Source organism: Cystoisospora suis (assembly GCF_002600585.1).
Source record: "Cystoisospora suis strain Wien I chromosome Unknown contig_4492, whole genome shotgun sequence".
Taxonomy (NCBI): domain Eukaryota; phylum Apicomplexa; class Conoidasida; order Eucoccidiorida; family Sarcocystidae; genus Cystoisospora; species Cystoisospora suis.
Window position 1 is genome coordinate 4 of NW_027157284.1, and position 12,835 is coordinate 12,838.

Genomic DNA, 12,835 nt, shown 5'->3' on the forward strand with positions numbered 1-12,835 from the left:
TCTATCTATCTTTAATCTATCTATCTATCTATTCATCTATCTTTAATCTATCTCTATCTATCTTTAATCTATCTTTGATCTATCTTTAATTTATCTATCTTTGATCTATCTATCTATCTTTAATGTATCTATGTATGTATCAAGGAGAGAAAGAAGAAAGAGAAAGAGCTGCGAAGAAATCTTTTCAAGAGAGAAACGTTCAAGGGAGACTTACAGGTTTGGCTAATCGTAGGAAAGGAAAGTCATAGTAAACAAGAGGAGAATCGAGATAAGCTAAGAAATCTCTCTCAGCACTAAAAGCTTCGATACTCGTCAACTTCGAATGCGATGGAGAGGCTCTTCCTCCTACGCCTTGTGGAATGGTCCCTTGACTATCTTTCCGTCGGTAGAAAGTTCTACTTGAATCTATCATCATAGTAGAAGAAGAAGAAGGGTGTCGTCCCTCTTGCTGTGCATGCGAAGAAGAGAGACGGGACGGCGAATCGGTTGAGTAAGAAAACAGAAGAGGAGAAGAAGAAGAAGAATCCTTCTGAGAAGGTGAGGAGGAAGCATAAGGAGGGGTCACTTTGATAGAAATGGAAGTCTTCTTAGAGGCTGTGTTGAAAACTTGGACGCCAGTAAAATACTCCCACTGAGAAACAAAGAAAGAAAGAAAAAGAAAAAAAGACAGAAAGGAAGAAAGAAAAGGAGAGGGACAAAGAAAGAAAGAATAAGAAAGGAGGAATAAGAAGAAAGAGGAAACGAAGAGCTAGGAAAGAGAAAAGATAGAAATAAACAAGAGAGGAGAGAAAAAAAGACAGATGGATAATCATCCTGATTTAATGGAATCTCTTTCAGGTGTATGTAGACCTCAAAGTAGACAAGGACAGAAAACTCACGAAGACGAAACTTGACTCTTCGAGAACTATGTCTAATCCAAACAAACTACTTCTTTTTCTTCTTGTTTGTCTTCTCCTTCTATTGCAGAAACGGAGGGTGTCTCATCTTCTCTCAAGTAACGTCATTTCTTCAGAACCGTTTTGTCTCAAATAAATCTTAACTTCTCCTCTTCATCAAAGAGAGAGAGAGAGAGAGTGGGAAAGGCGTGAGAAGAACACTATCGTTGCGAGACAGTGAACTGTCTCTCTTCTCTGGATTCTCTCCTATCACCTATAGAAAAGTTTACACAAGAATCTCTCTGTCTATTCTCTCTCCCTCTCTTTATGAATGGACGTAGGGATGTGCGAAGACTAAATAATGCTCGATTCGATGGTGCCGTCGTGATTTGTATCTAGACCTGCGCCGACTAAAACGGTAGTCACTCGGCACTACTACTCCTACTACTCCTTCTACAATGTATGGAGAGAAAGAAACGTTCTCTTCTCTTCTGTTCCTTGGCCTTTTCTATTCTTCTTGTATTGTACCTCAGGATCGTCTTTTCCCTTCTACTGAAAGCAGAGAACAGTCTTTCTTCTTAGATCTATCCACCTATCTATCTGGAATCTATCTATCTCTTTAACTCTTTTTTCTCCTTCTCGCTTCATGACTACCTGGCAAGAAGAGCAAGAGAAGTCGTTCTCTTTCCCTCTATCAAATGGACCTCCTGCTAGCTTCATAACTATCTTGAGTCTTCTTCTCTCTCGACCTTTTCAAGGCGACTACTCATGCCTCTCAAGACCACACAGGAACGAAAACTAGAGAGGTGTATGTACACCCTCTTCTTTCTCTCTCTTCTTCTTCCGTTCCTACTCGTACAGTCTTTTTCTTCTCTTCCAACTTTTCTTCTTGTTCTTCTTACCGTGAATTTGACTCGATCAAAAGTAGGGAATTCATCTAGCCTCTTTACCGTTCCTTCCAGCACAAAGTTCGGGAAAGCATGATCTTCTCCCACATTCTCACTCCCTCTGCATGCATCTATTTCTTCTAAATCGAAGATGCCCGATGATCCTCTTTCTTCTTCTTCTTCTTCTCTTTCTCTCTCTCTCTCCATACCTCCTCTTTGTCGATACCCCCTGCCGCTATCTCTGTTGCTCGTACACATAGAGAGAGACCTTCCTAGATTCTCATGATGTATCTTCTCTCTTTCCCTATTCTTCTTCTCCTCCTCCTCATCTGCGCGTCTCTCCTTCTCATTAAGACGCCGTAGAGACCTTAGCCGTCGTTGTACAACGACAGGAGGTAAGACTTCGATAACTTCTTCATGAACGAAAGAATGAAGAAGATCAGGAAAAGCTGACGGGAGAGAGGATACAGTCTTCCGACTTCTATCGACCATCCTCGTGTTGGTACCCGGATATAAGCCGAGGCGGCTTGAAGTCGGGGAGCGTGTTTCTCCTCCCTTCTGCTGACGAATCGAGCTTTCTTGACCCTGATCCGGAGGGAAATAAAGAAAACTTCGACGACGGAGAGAATCGAGGTCTTCTTCTTCTTCTCTTGTTGGAGCTGCCGTGAAGAGATGGCCTAGAGAAGATGAAGATCTAGCTAGACTTCTAAGAAACTTGATGTGGCGCTGTGGATCGCGATAAAGGAGGACAACTTTCCCTCGAGTATTTCGCTGAATCTCTTCTTTGGTTAATCGAGAGAAAAGAGGCTCTGCTGCACGGATGAGAAGATTCTCATCGATGAAAGGAAGGAGAGCTACGCCACCCCAGGACACCTGACATGAGAGAATAGATGCCACAGCGAATACCACAATAAGAACGTTTGACTAGTAGGAGCTCTATATGGGATTATATATGCGGTATATGCTCAAGATATATTCAAACAGATATATACAGACCTTTACGCATGGAGACACTTTACAGACATACATGTCGGTAGTAATACACCTAGACGTAGACACAAACTATCCTATATAAGACGAAGACCAAGTGCGGTTCTCAGCTCATAATGATGAAGAAGGAGTGAACGTATACTATATACATATATATATACATATATATATATATATGTATACATATGCATACATAGGTGCCGTCTTTGGAGCTCTCTGCCTTGCCTCCCACGGTGAGAGATAGGAGAAGAAAAGTTTCCGAGATACAACAGACATAGATAGAGTGGACTATAAAGAGGTATGGATAGACACATATATACACATAGAGATACGTATATACATGTGAATGCCTTCATGTGTAGGACAACACGAGAGACACGATGCGTCCTGAACCTCTTGAAAACTCCAAACCGTATTCTCCAGACTTCTATCAATCTATCAATTTACCTACCTTTCTTTCTGCCTGTCTAACTATCTATCTATCTCTAATGTATCTATCTAACTATCGTTATCTATCTATCTATCTATCCATCTGCCTGTCGTTAATCTGTCTGTCTACCTGTCTACCGTGAATCTATCTATCTATCTATCTCTCTTACTCAGTCTATCTATTCTCCACTCTGTCTTACCTATATGTCTACACCTCTCCGGCTCTCTATGCTTGTTGATATGTATCTACCTGCCTATCCCTCCATACAGACATGCGCACGGTCACGCTGAAAGAAGTCCCTCGTTCTGTCTCTTTCACCGAGAAACAAAAGACGGAAGAACGCGTGGAGATACACCGGAGCTAATGTGAAGAATACGTATAGACATAGACATCTCCCGAAGACAGAGAAAGATACATGTAGGGTGAACGAATGTCGATCTATTTATCTATCTTTAATCTATCTACCCACCTATCCATCTTTAATCTAGCTATCTATCCTTGATCTATCTATCCACCTTGGATCTATCTCTATCCCCCTATCCCTTTTTTCTTAGTCTATCTCTTCATATACCTTGCAACCTTCCATATCGACTTCGAAGTCGTCCGGGAAGAATGCAGCAAGCTCAGGAGGAGGGACTGCTACAAGACGATGCAAACACCTAGGCAGTAGAGCCGCGCTCCTAGAGAAGAGAAAGAAAGAAAGAAAGAAAGAAGATGAGACATCATCCTTGTCAAACAGGCACGTGAATGCGAATCTCCACACTGAACTCCCCAGACTCCTCTATATACAGATATCCCCATGTAGGTTGAAGTATTTACGCGTCTCAAAGAAGAAACCTGCTAGGCCTCTTTACCCTCTCTCCGAGCGCGCCGGGGAGCAAGTCTGTCCGTCTGTCTATCTGTCGGCATGTTGGTCTTGAAGACAGATAAATAGAGTGAAGATGAATGGATAAATAGATCGAAAGTCTGAGAATAGGAAGTGTGTGGTGTATATACAGCAGCAGCATTCGCATCCTGTCACTGGGGTGACAAGAAGACCACGGGGATAATGAGAAGGGGAGAGAGGTCATGAAAAGAAGAGACCAACAAATACAACGAAGTCATACAGAAGGAAGAGGAGAAGGTGTATGTACACTTGAAACTTCCAAGGAGAGAGACGTTCTGTAGACTCAGACATGCATAGAGAAGATCCATCCAGACATCTCGATTCATCTAGATGTCTGGATGGACCACACATGTCGGAATAGAAGAGATAGACTGATATGTGAAGAGAGAGCAAGAGACAGATAGACGCAAGAAACCAAGATGATCTATGCATCCATGCAAACACACCTATCTAGTGCATAGCGCAGATCTACAGAAGCATATATATATATATATATATATACGTGCCCTCCGTACGCGAGAGCTCGACAGTGCTACTGCCTCGTCCGTGTTCTTCTCTCAAGATTACTTAAGGCCTCTTTTTCACACACCTTAACGAGAAGCCACTTATGAAAGGGCGCCGCTACAGCGTGAGAAAAGAAGGCCGAGAAAGAGAGAACGAGATGCGACCCAACGAGTGGAATTAGCAGAGACATCTCTTGATAGATCTACCTATCTAAGCCTATCTCCTCTAGACATCTAGATATCTACGCACATACACTCGATCTTGAATCCCGTCATAGGCCTCCCCATGAAGAGAGAAGAATCCCGTGTGTATAAAACACGATCGAGGCCGTTGTCATGATGTGTAGGCGGAGTGGTATTTCATTCTGAAAGCAACTCCTTCTTATCGCACTTCACCCGGAGGAAGCGAAATGCCTGTCTTTTTAGGAAGAGGGATAAGGTGAGGAATTTGACGGCACCTGCATTCTCTCAACCCCCTACAGTCAAAGATTCTACAAGGATTCGATACATCTCTTTACTGCCGTATTCTAGTCAAGCCTAGCTTCTTCTGCACATTGTTGCAAGAAAGAAAGAAGGTGGAGAAGCAACGAGACACCAGAAAAGACAGAAGACATGTCTATCCTTCTCCTATATGTCTTCGCTCATGGAAGAGAGAAAGAAAGGAAGAGTGCGTGAGAAAGAAAGAATTTACCTTGGCGGTAGAATGGATAGAAGTTGAAGGAAAGGAGAGAAAGGTTTGCTAGGAGGAAAGGAGATTCTTTTCTTTCTTAAGTCGCTGAGAGTTTCTACATCTTCCGTAAAGAAAGAGCACTGAAGGACGTCAATGAGGAAAGGCGAGTAGTGATAGGGATAGTACCACTCCCAGCCACTATGACACGGCCCTCGATAATAGTAATACAACACCTAACAAGCAAGAAAGAGACAAGAAAGAAAGCAAGAGATAAGAAAGAGAAAAAGAAAGAAGGAGAAACGGAAGAAAGAGAGAGACGAGAAAGCTACGAAAGAGGGGAAAAGAAAGAGAAAGAGGAAGAGGAAGAAAAGACGAAGAGAGAGAGGATCGAGACAGGAGGAAGATCTAGAGAGAGAGAGAGAGATGAGGACCCGTGTGTGGCATGCATAACAGGGAGTGAAAAGAGAAGAAAAGATGAAGCACTCCCCCCCTAAATGAGACTGCCGTTTCTTTGACAAGAAGACTTTACCAGGCATGCCCCATAATATAAGAAGCAACGCTAAAAGGGAAAACGAGAGAATCGACTACTCTCCGTCTCCGCTGACTCGAGAATTTTATACAAGACGCCGGAGCAAATCAAACAGAAGAAAGAAAGAGTGAGAAAGAGAGAGTGAGAAAGAAAGAAAGAAAGGGGTGTGCCGTACGTACCCATTGTAAGCCTTCAAGATATTTTCTGGCGAGTCGATCAAGCTCTTGACTGCCGTCTTGAGTATTAGGGTTAATCTTCATCTTTGTATAATAGAACGTATATCGATATCTCTGACACGAATCTAAATTCTCATCGATCGCCTCCATATATGCCTCTCTCTAAAGAAAAGAAAGACAGAAGAGTAGATACAAGGAAATGGAGGTAAAAGAGAGAAAGGAGGAGATATGCTTATAACACGGGAAGAGGAAGAAGAAGAAGAAAGACAGGCGCCTTTCTTCTGTCCTCTTCTTCCTAGGTTCTCGCGGGTTCTTTCACAGAAGGAGAGAGAAAGCATTCTCTTCTTCCTCTCACATTTGTGCAGGCAATGGATAGATCGATCTTTCTTTCGTTTCTGATGGTCTTACGACAGTACATATACACAGCGTAAGAAGAGGATGCTTACAGAGACACAACGAGAAGCAACCAGGTGTACATACACTTGAAACTGTCATATCAAAGAGGGTCAGTATTATCCCAAGCTGTAGATTGATCCATCTCCTATCTGCACGACTTCTCTATTCATATCTCAGAGTCCAATAGGAGCCAATCACGCACGTCTGAAGCGAAGAACTTAGCTAAAGCTTTATACAGACGACATTTCACTCTCCTTCGAAATCCTCTCTTCCCACGTCTTCAGATCCTCCTATCTCATGCTTGACAGAGAGAGAATGCGTTGTATATACTCACGTGTAAAGACACATACATACATACATCTCCATACATACATACATACATTCATACAAATTCATACATATTCAGACATATACATACATACATATATCTCCATACATACATACATACCCATACATACGTATACATACATACATACATACAGATGATATACACACGGTCTCTTAGAAGCGCGAAGTGAGAGAGTTTTCCTACTCCTCCTCCTCCCCCTCCTAGTCCTACTACTACTACTGCTACCAGTTGTTCTTTCTTCTCCTCCTCTTCTCCTTTCCTCCTTTGAGATTCTTCTGTTTCTTCTTCGACTTTTTCTTTTTCTTTTCTCGAACTTACATGTGAACTTTGTTTGGATTGCAGCCAATCCGAATCACCTGCTAGGTCTTCAAGGAGTTCCACTTCGACGGTGTCAACGAAGAGACTTAAGAAGAGAAAGAAATTACAGAAGTCGATACGACCGCAATCGAAAGACAGCCATGGCCCTCTTGGGCTAGCTGCGTTGTCTGCTAAAGTATAGTAATTCTACGAAGAAGCGAAACAAGAAAAGGAAAGTATACAAGCAGATGAGGAAATACAGAAAGAGAAGAAGAGAAAAAAGAAGAAGAGACAAACAGAGCAAGAAGAAAGAAGAAAGGAAGAAGAAAAGCCCAAGAAAGGAAGAAGAGAGATGGGGGAAAAGAGAGGACAACAAGAAGAAGAAGCGTGTTGTAAGCTGAAAGGGTAGACATAGCTAGATCGATGAGTCGATTGCCGTAGGGAATTCGATGAGAGAAAGTGTTTCGGAGATTAGAGAAGAACAGAAGATTTCTATTGAGAGAACGAGATGAAAAGAATGGCTTCTCTCTGTAGATCAGGGGAAAAGAAAGCTCTCTTTCGATGTTTGATCTGGAGAATCCATGTGACTATGAAGCTACTGACGGAGGTATCAGAGACGTTAAGCCAGAGAGACTCCTGTTGCCCTGTAGAAAGAAGGTGGGAGCAGACACCTTCGTAGCATAACACGAAGCCGATCATGCGACACACGAAAGACAGAGAGAGGTAGAGAACAAGGAAGGAAGTAGATCTCTATGCCGAGCCTTCTTCTTTTTCTCTTCTTCTATGAATACACAATCACAGCCCTTATAGATCTAGATGTATGTAGACACGTAGGTTGGGGACACGTTACAGAGATGAGGGTGTCGAGAAGTTTTGCATAAAGAGGTATCGATGTATGGAGACGTGGGTAGATCATTGTAGACAGGTAAAGAAGGAAGACAGCAGGTGGTCACTAATGCAATAGAAGAAGAAGAGCTAGGAAAGAACATCTCTTTCTTCATCCCTTCCTTTCATGAGAAGGAGAATGAAGAGATGAGAAAGATCGCCTTCGATGCGTCTTAGACAACGCGAGGAAAGACCCCCAGCACCTAGGCTCTCCCCTCCCTCCTCTCACTCGCAAACACAAGGCAAATCTACACTGTGTATACCATGCATATCAATATAGATACGTATAAACATATAGATATATATAGATAGATATATACATGTCTGTATGTATATCTTTAACTAGATACATAGATATGAGCGTGTACATGCACACGTAGATAACCGTACGAGCTCTACATCAATCAGAGCTTTCTAAATGTCTCACGCGTACACAGAATAAAAAGGGAGTAGTACCCCGCCCATCTGAGGTGTACATACACCACAGACAGCTGGGGGAACACTGGAAATGAAGATGATGGTGATGATACGAAGACAAATGTGACATAAAATCGCTTTCTCTCCTTTCTGTCCTCTTCTTTCTTTCTTTCTTTCTTAACAAGAGCTTACTCTTAGGTATTGTTTATAGCAGTTCATGAGGGCATTTAGACCTCCATCTGCAATATCTGTAGCTTTAGGATGAGGTAGAAAGTCGTTGCCAACCATAAAGCAGAAGAGAACGAAGTCATCGATCATTCTCTCTCTCTCTCGTGGATATAACAAAGAAGGCTTCCACTCATACGGACAGCTATCACTATCTGAACCGCATATACTCTTCCTATAAAGATTAACACTACTATTTGGATCTTCTTTTCCCTCTCTTCCTGTAGCAAGATGCCTTCTCTCTTCATCACCATTCTGCAGAGCAGAAGAGAATTCTTCTTCTTCTTCTCCACTTTTTACTTCTTTTCTTCCCCCTCCTCCTCCTCCTCCTCCTTGAGTCCTACTACTCCTAGTAGTAGTACTAGTACTGCTAGTACTATTGCCATTCATGACTTGCTGGACATTAGAAGGATGAAATCTCCCTCCCGGCCCACTTGGCGAGTGTGAAGATGAAGAAGGAGAAGAAGAAGAGAGAAGTCGACGAGCAGAAGGAGGGGGAGAAGGACAAGGAAATTCCATGAAGAGATATTCTCGTAACAGAGAGATATGCAGAAGCTGAAGGTTCTCTCCTTTCGTTAACAACTACAAAGAGACCAAGAAAGAGACGAAGACGAAGAAGAAGAAAAGAAATCAAAGAAGAAGAAAGGAAACTCAGAGAAACAACGGGAGAGGAGTATCTTTCTCTCCAAAGAGAGGTATAGACATAGACTCATGATGATTAAGATGAACAGAAGCAAAGGAGGGAGAAAAAGAATGAAAGTTAAGAAACAAACTTAAGCATCAAACACTAGATAGATCGTACTCCTCCTCCTACTACGACTACTATTGATATGAGTACTCTGACGACGACTAAGAGTAGACGTGATAGAAGGAGGTCGTTAGTGATGGGTCTAGGGTCAAACCCTAAGGGTGAGAGGTGTATTTGGAGTATTGCCATAGAATGAAGCACCTTCGTAGTCTTATTATTCTTATTGTCGCTCTTCTTCTCCTTCTATTATTCTTATTCTCAGACACGTGAGATGTCTATACCAACTACTCTCATGACAAATGCACTGATTAGATCGCTAGTATATCATACTACTAGTAGTAGTAGTAGCAGTGATAGAAGGAATAGCAGTAGTAGTAGTAGTATGGGGATGAGCCTACAGAAGTTGTATGGGTAGATAATGCATAACGACGACGACGACGATGACTTTGTAGAGATGTACTGAGTCCGAGGTGTATGTACACTCTCACTTTGTTGGAAAAAAAAGAAAAGAGATGCTGTTGATGAAGATGGTAATGGCAGAAGAGGCGAATGAAAAAAGGATGAAGACACCCCCAGGATTCAGGTGTATATACACAAGACCAAGGACATGTTGCTGGATGACTTTCTCCTAGCCTGTTGAGGAGCAGAAAGAAGATGTAGGAGAAGAATGAAGCAGATGAAAAAGAAAAGAAACGAGAGAAGAAGAGTGAAGAACTTACACAGTCTTCTGGACGACGGCTGACAGATCTGCCAAAGAAAACTTCTTCTCGTAGCAGACAAAAATGAGGCTCATGAGAAGCTAAAGCTGGAAAGAAAAAAGACCAAAGAAAAAACATAGAAATACATATATATATAGATAGATAGATCAAAGATAGATAGAGATAGATTGAAGACAGATGAATAGATAGATAGATAGATAGATCAAAGACAGATAGAGAGATCGAAGATAGAAAGAATAGATAGATTAAAGAGAGACAGACAGATAGAAAGATAGATTGATAGATAAAGATAGATAGATAGATAAAGGATAGATAGATACATAGATAGATAGATAGCAAACGATAGGCGGGAGCACGACACATAGAGAGCATATGTGCAGACATACACAACCTCAGTATATAAAAGTAGCTATCGACGTGATATATGTCTACATAGGGGAGACTAGCCACATATCTATAGCAGAAGTGAAGGATGAATCTTATGATGATAGGCTGGAGCTATATATCCTTCATTAGCCGTAGCTTCACCCTGCAGTAGGAAATTTCAGAAGAACTTTATCTATATCAGAAAGAGGATAGATACATCATTCTTGACAGACTAAATCCTTCACTCCTGACTACAAAGAAAGAAAAGAAGAAAGATGTCTTCTCTGGATGAAAAGACGGACGAAGAAGAGAAAGAAGAAGATAGGAGATGGATGAGCTCCCCCCCCCCCTTCTTTTGGCGTAACCAAAGAAGAAGATGATAGGAGACGAACTCTTCTTTTCAAATCAAACCCGTAGGAGATAGAAGGAGAGAGTAAACTAATGAAGAAGAAAGAAGAATAGGATAGAGATAGATCTAGCCAGGCATGGTGGATCAAAGAAGGTAGACTTACCTAGCATAATAAGGTCGGCATCTAATCCATATAAGCAATGTCGAGTATTTCTATCTGTCTTTGGATCTGTCTTGGAACACCGGAGAAAGTTCATTATCTTATGCTCCCCTTCACCTACATGACAACAGAAAGAAAGAGAAAGAGAGAAAGAGAAAGAAAAGTCACGACGAAGAGATAAGAGATATTGGAGAGTGCTTTTCTTCTTCTTCTTTTTCTCTTGATCCTCCTCTTATTCTTCCTTGGCCCAGTTCCTCCTCCTTCTCAACAGCCTGTCTCCATTGTAGGCCATCTTTCATCAGGTGTATATACACCGTTTGATGGGAAACGACGGAGACGTGCAAGGACTCCTGACTGACTCCCCCTTCATAGACATACATGAAATGCATGACGAGGAGACTCATTCCAAACAAGACTGTTTCTACTCATATAGACATACATATGTACAGGTATTCCATTACATAAGAGAGAGGGCCTTCTTCAGCGGAAAACATCAGATCTGTTGCGTTTGAAAGTCTATAGATTTCTATCTATGTTCGTTGTCAGCGAGGATACAGAGAAGACATAGACATATATATATATATATATATATTTACATATATATATATATATGTGCATAGAGAGAGAGATGCTGCTATGTATAGAATGCACCAGTGTACGGGAAATGTCTCCTGTTGGCATGAATGTATGGGAACATTCGTTCGATTCTGCGATGGAGAGGCATGTCCGCCTACAGAGACCAGAAGATCTTACTATACACACCGTTGCGTGTATAGACACCGTCAGGTGTCTATACACCTGAAAGGAAGCAAATCTATGAAACATTTCGAATCTAATGTGTGTATTATCATGTACATGTCATTTGAAAAAGCCTGTATATATCTATCTTCTTAGAGCTCGATGGAGCATACATACTCCATCTGGAAGGTAGGCACAACTCTATACCTATAGAACGTATACATGGATATGCCATATATATCCGTACAGTACATACGTAGGTATACGTGTTCCATGGATATACTTGGAATGAATATACCCCGACAGAGATCCCTCTCGATCCCATTACTATCCATTCATGTTTACAGAGGTGTACATACACCTGAATCTCTACAGCGACGAGAATGATGACGTATCCCTGGCATCCTACCTGGGACATCAGGACCAGAGAGAATGACTTTGAGATCTTTCCATCTCGAATCTTCATTCAACTTCTTCTCGCAGAAAAACCTCAAATGTTTGAAGAACTTTGCCATAAACTCAGTCCCTGGAGAGATACAATTCGAATCGAAAAGTCCTTTCTTCTTCTTATTTGCCTTTCCTCCTCCTTGGAAAGCAACCCCGGCTTGGCGCTGTAGGTGTTGCTTTGCGATTTCGTAGGCTTCTTTCTTCTCTGCTGCCTCAGCCGCATCTTTCGCAGCTCTGTACCGACGTGTTCTCTGAGAAAAAGATGAGCGGAATGGTCTTAACAACGACAGAAAAGATGCTGCTTTCTCTCCGAGGTTGAAGATTTTGGTCTGACTATCTCATCACAGTAGGCATACCTATCACGAACTTCATATATACACGTGTGTAGGTATCGGTACCTACGTCTGTCTCTCTCTATGCCTACGTGCATACATATACCTATGAAGAGGTATGGGTACGTGTGCCTCCCTCTCTGCATATACAGTACATATATATATATATATATGTATATGGTTAAATGATAGGGTGAGAGAAGAGAGTAAGGTGACTAAATATGATAGAGTTTGTGTGCTTCAATGAGGCGAATATGAACAGAGCTTTCACGATCTCTGACTATCTCAAAACGGGAAGAGACCGCCTCAATCCCGAGGAGACCTGCCGTAGTAGTTACGATAGGGTAGGAAGGTCGATGACTCTACTCATACAGATACACATAGTTCTAGACGACCAGAGAGACGCGACGGTACAGATAGATAGATAAAGATAGATACATTGAAGATAGATAGATTAAAGA

General features: G+C 41.8%; 1 protein-coding gene across 1 annotated transcript in view; it reads right to left on the bottom strand.

The window, feature by feature from the left end:
• Nucleotides 1-214: 214 nt before the first annotated feature.
• CSUI_008146 (xrn 5 -3 exonuclease n-terminus protein) overlaps nucleotides 215-12,835 on the bottom strand; it is a gene marked incomplete at its 3' end in the record, with an annotated part of 18,004 nt that continues 5,383 nt past the window's right edge. The window contains exons 3-12 of the mRNA XM_068068284.1: nucleotides 12,005-12,293; nucleotides 10,861-10,974; nucleotides 9,983-10,068; nucleotides 8,483-9,097; nucleotides 7,010-7,195; nucleotides 5,950-6,108; nucleotides 5,263-5,474; nucleotides 3,754-3,862; nucleotides 1,778-2,635; nucleotides 215-631 (exon numbers count right to left, since the gene is read on the bottom strand). Coding sequence (XP_067919737.1) covers nucleotides 215-631; nucleotides 1,778-2,635; nucleotides 3,754-3,862; nucleotides 5,263-5,474; nucleotides 5,950-6,108; nucleotides 7,010-7,195; nucleotides 8,483-9,097; nucleotides 9,983-10,068; nucleotides 10,861-10,974; nucleotides 12,005-12,293 — 3,045 coding nt within the window. The remainder of the gene's footprint in view (nucleotides 632-1,777; nucleotides 2,636-3,753; nucleotides 3,863-5,262; nucleotides 5,475-5,949; nucleotides 6,109-7,009; nucleotides 7,196-8,482; nucleotides 9,098-9,982; nucleotides 10,069-10,860; nucleotides 10,975-12,004; nucleotides 12,294-12,835) is intronic.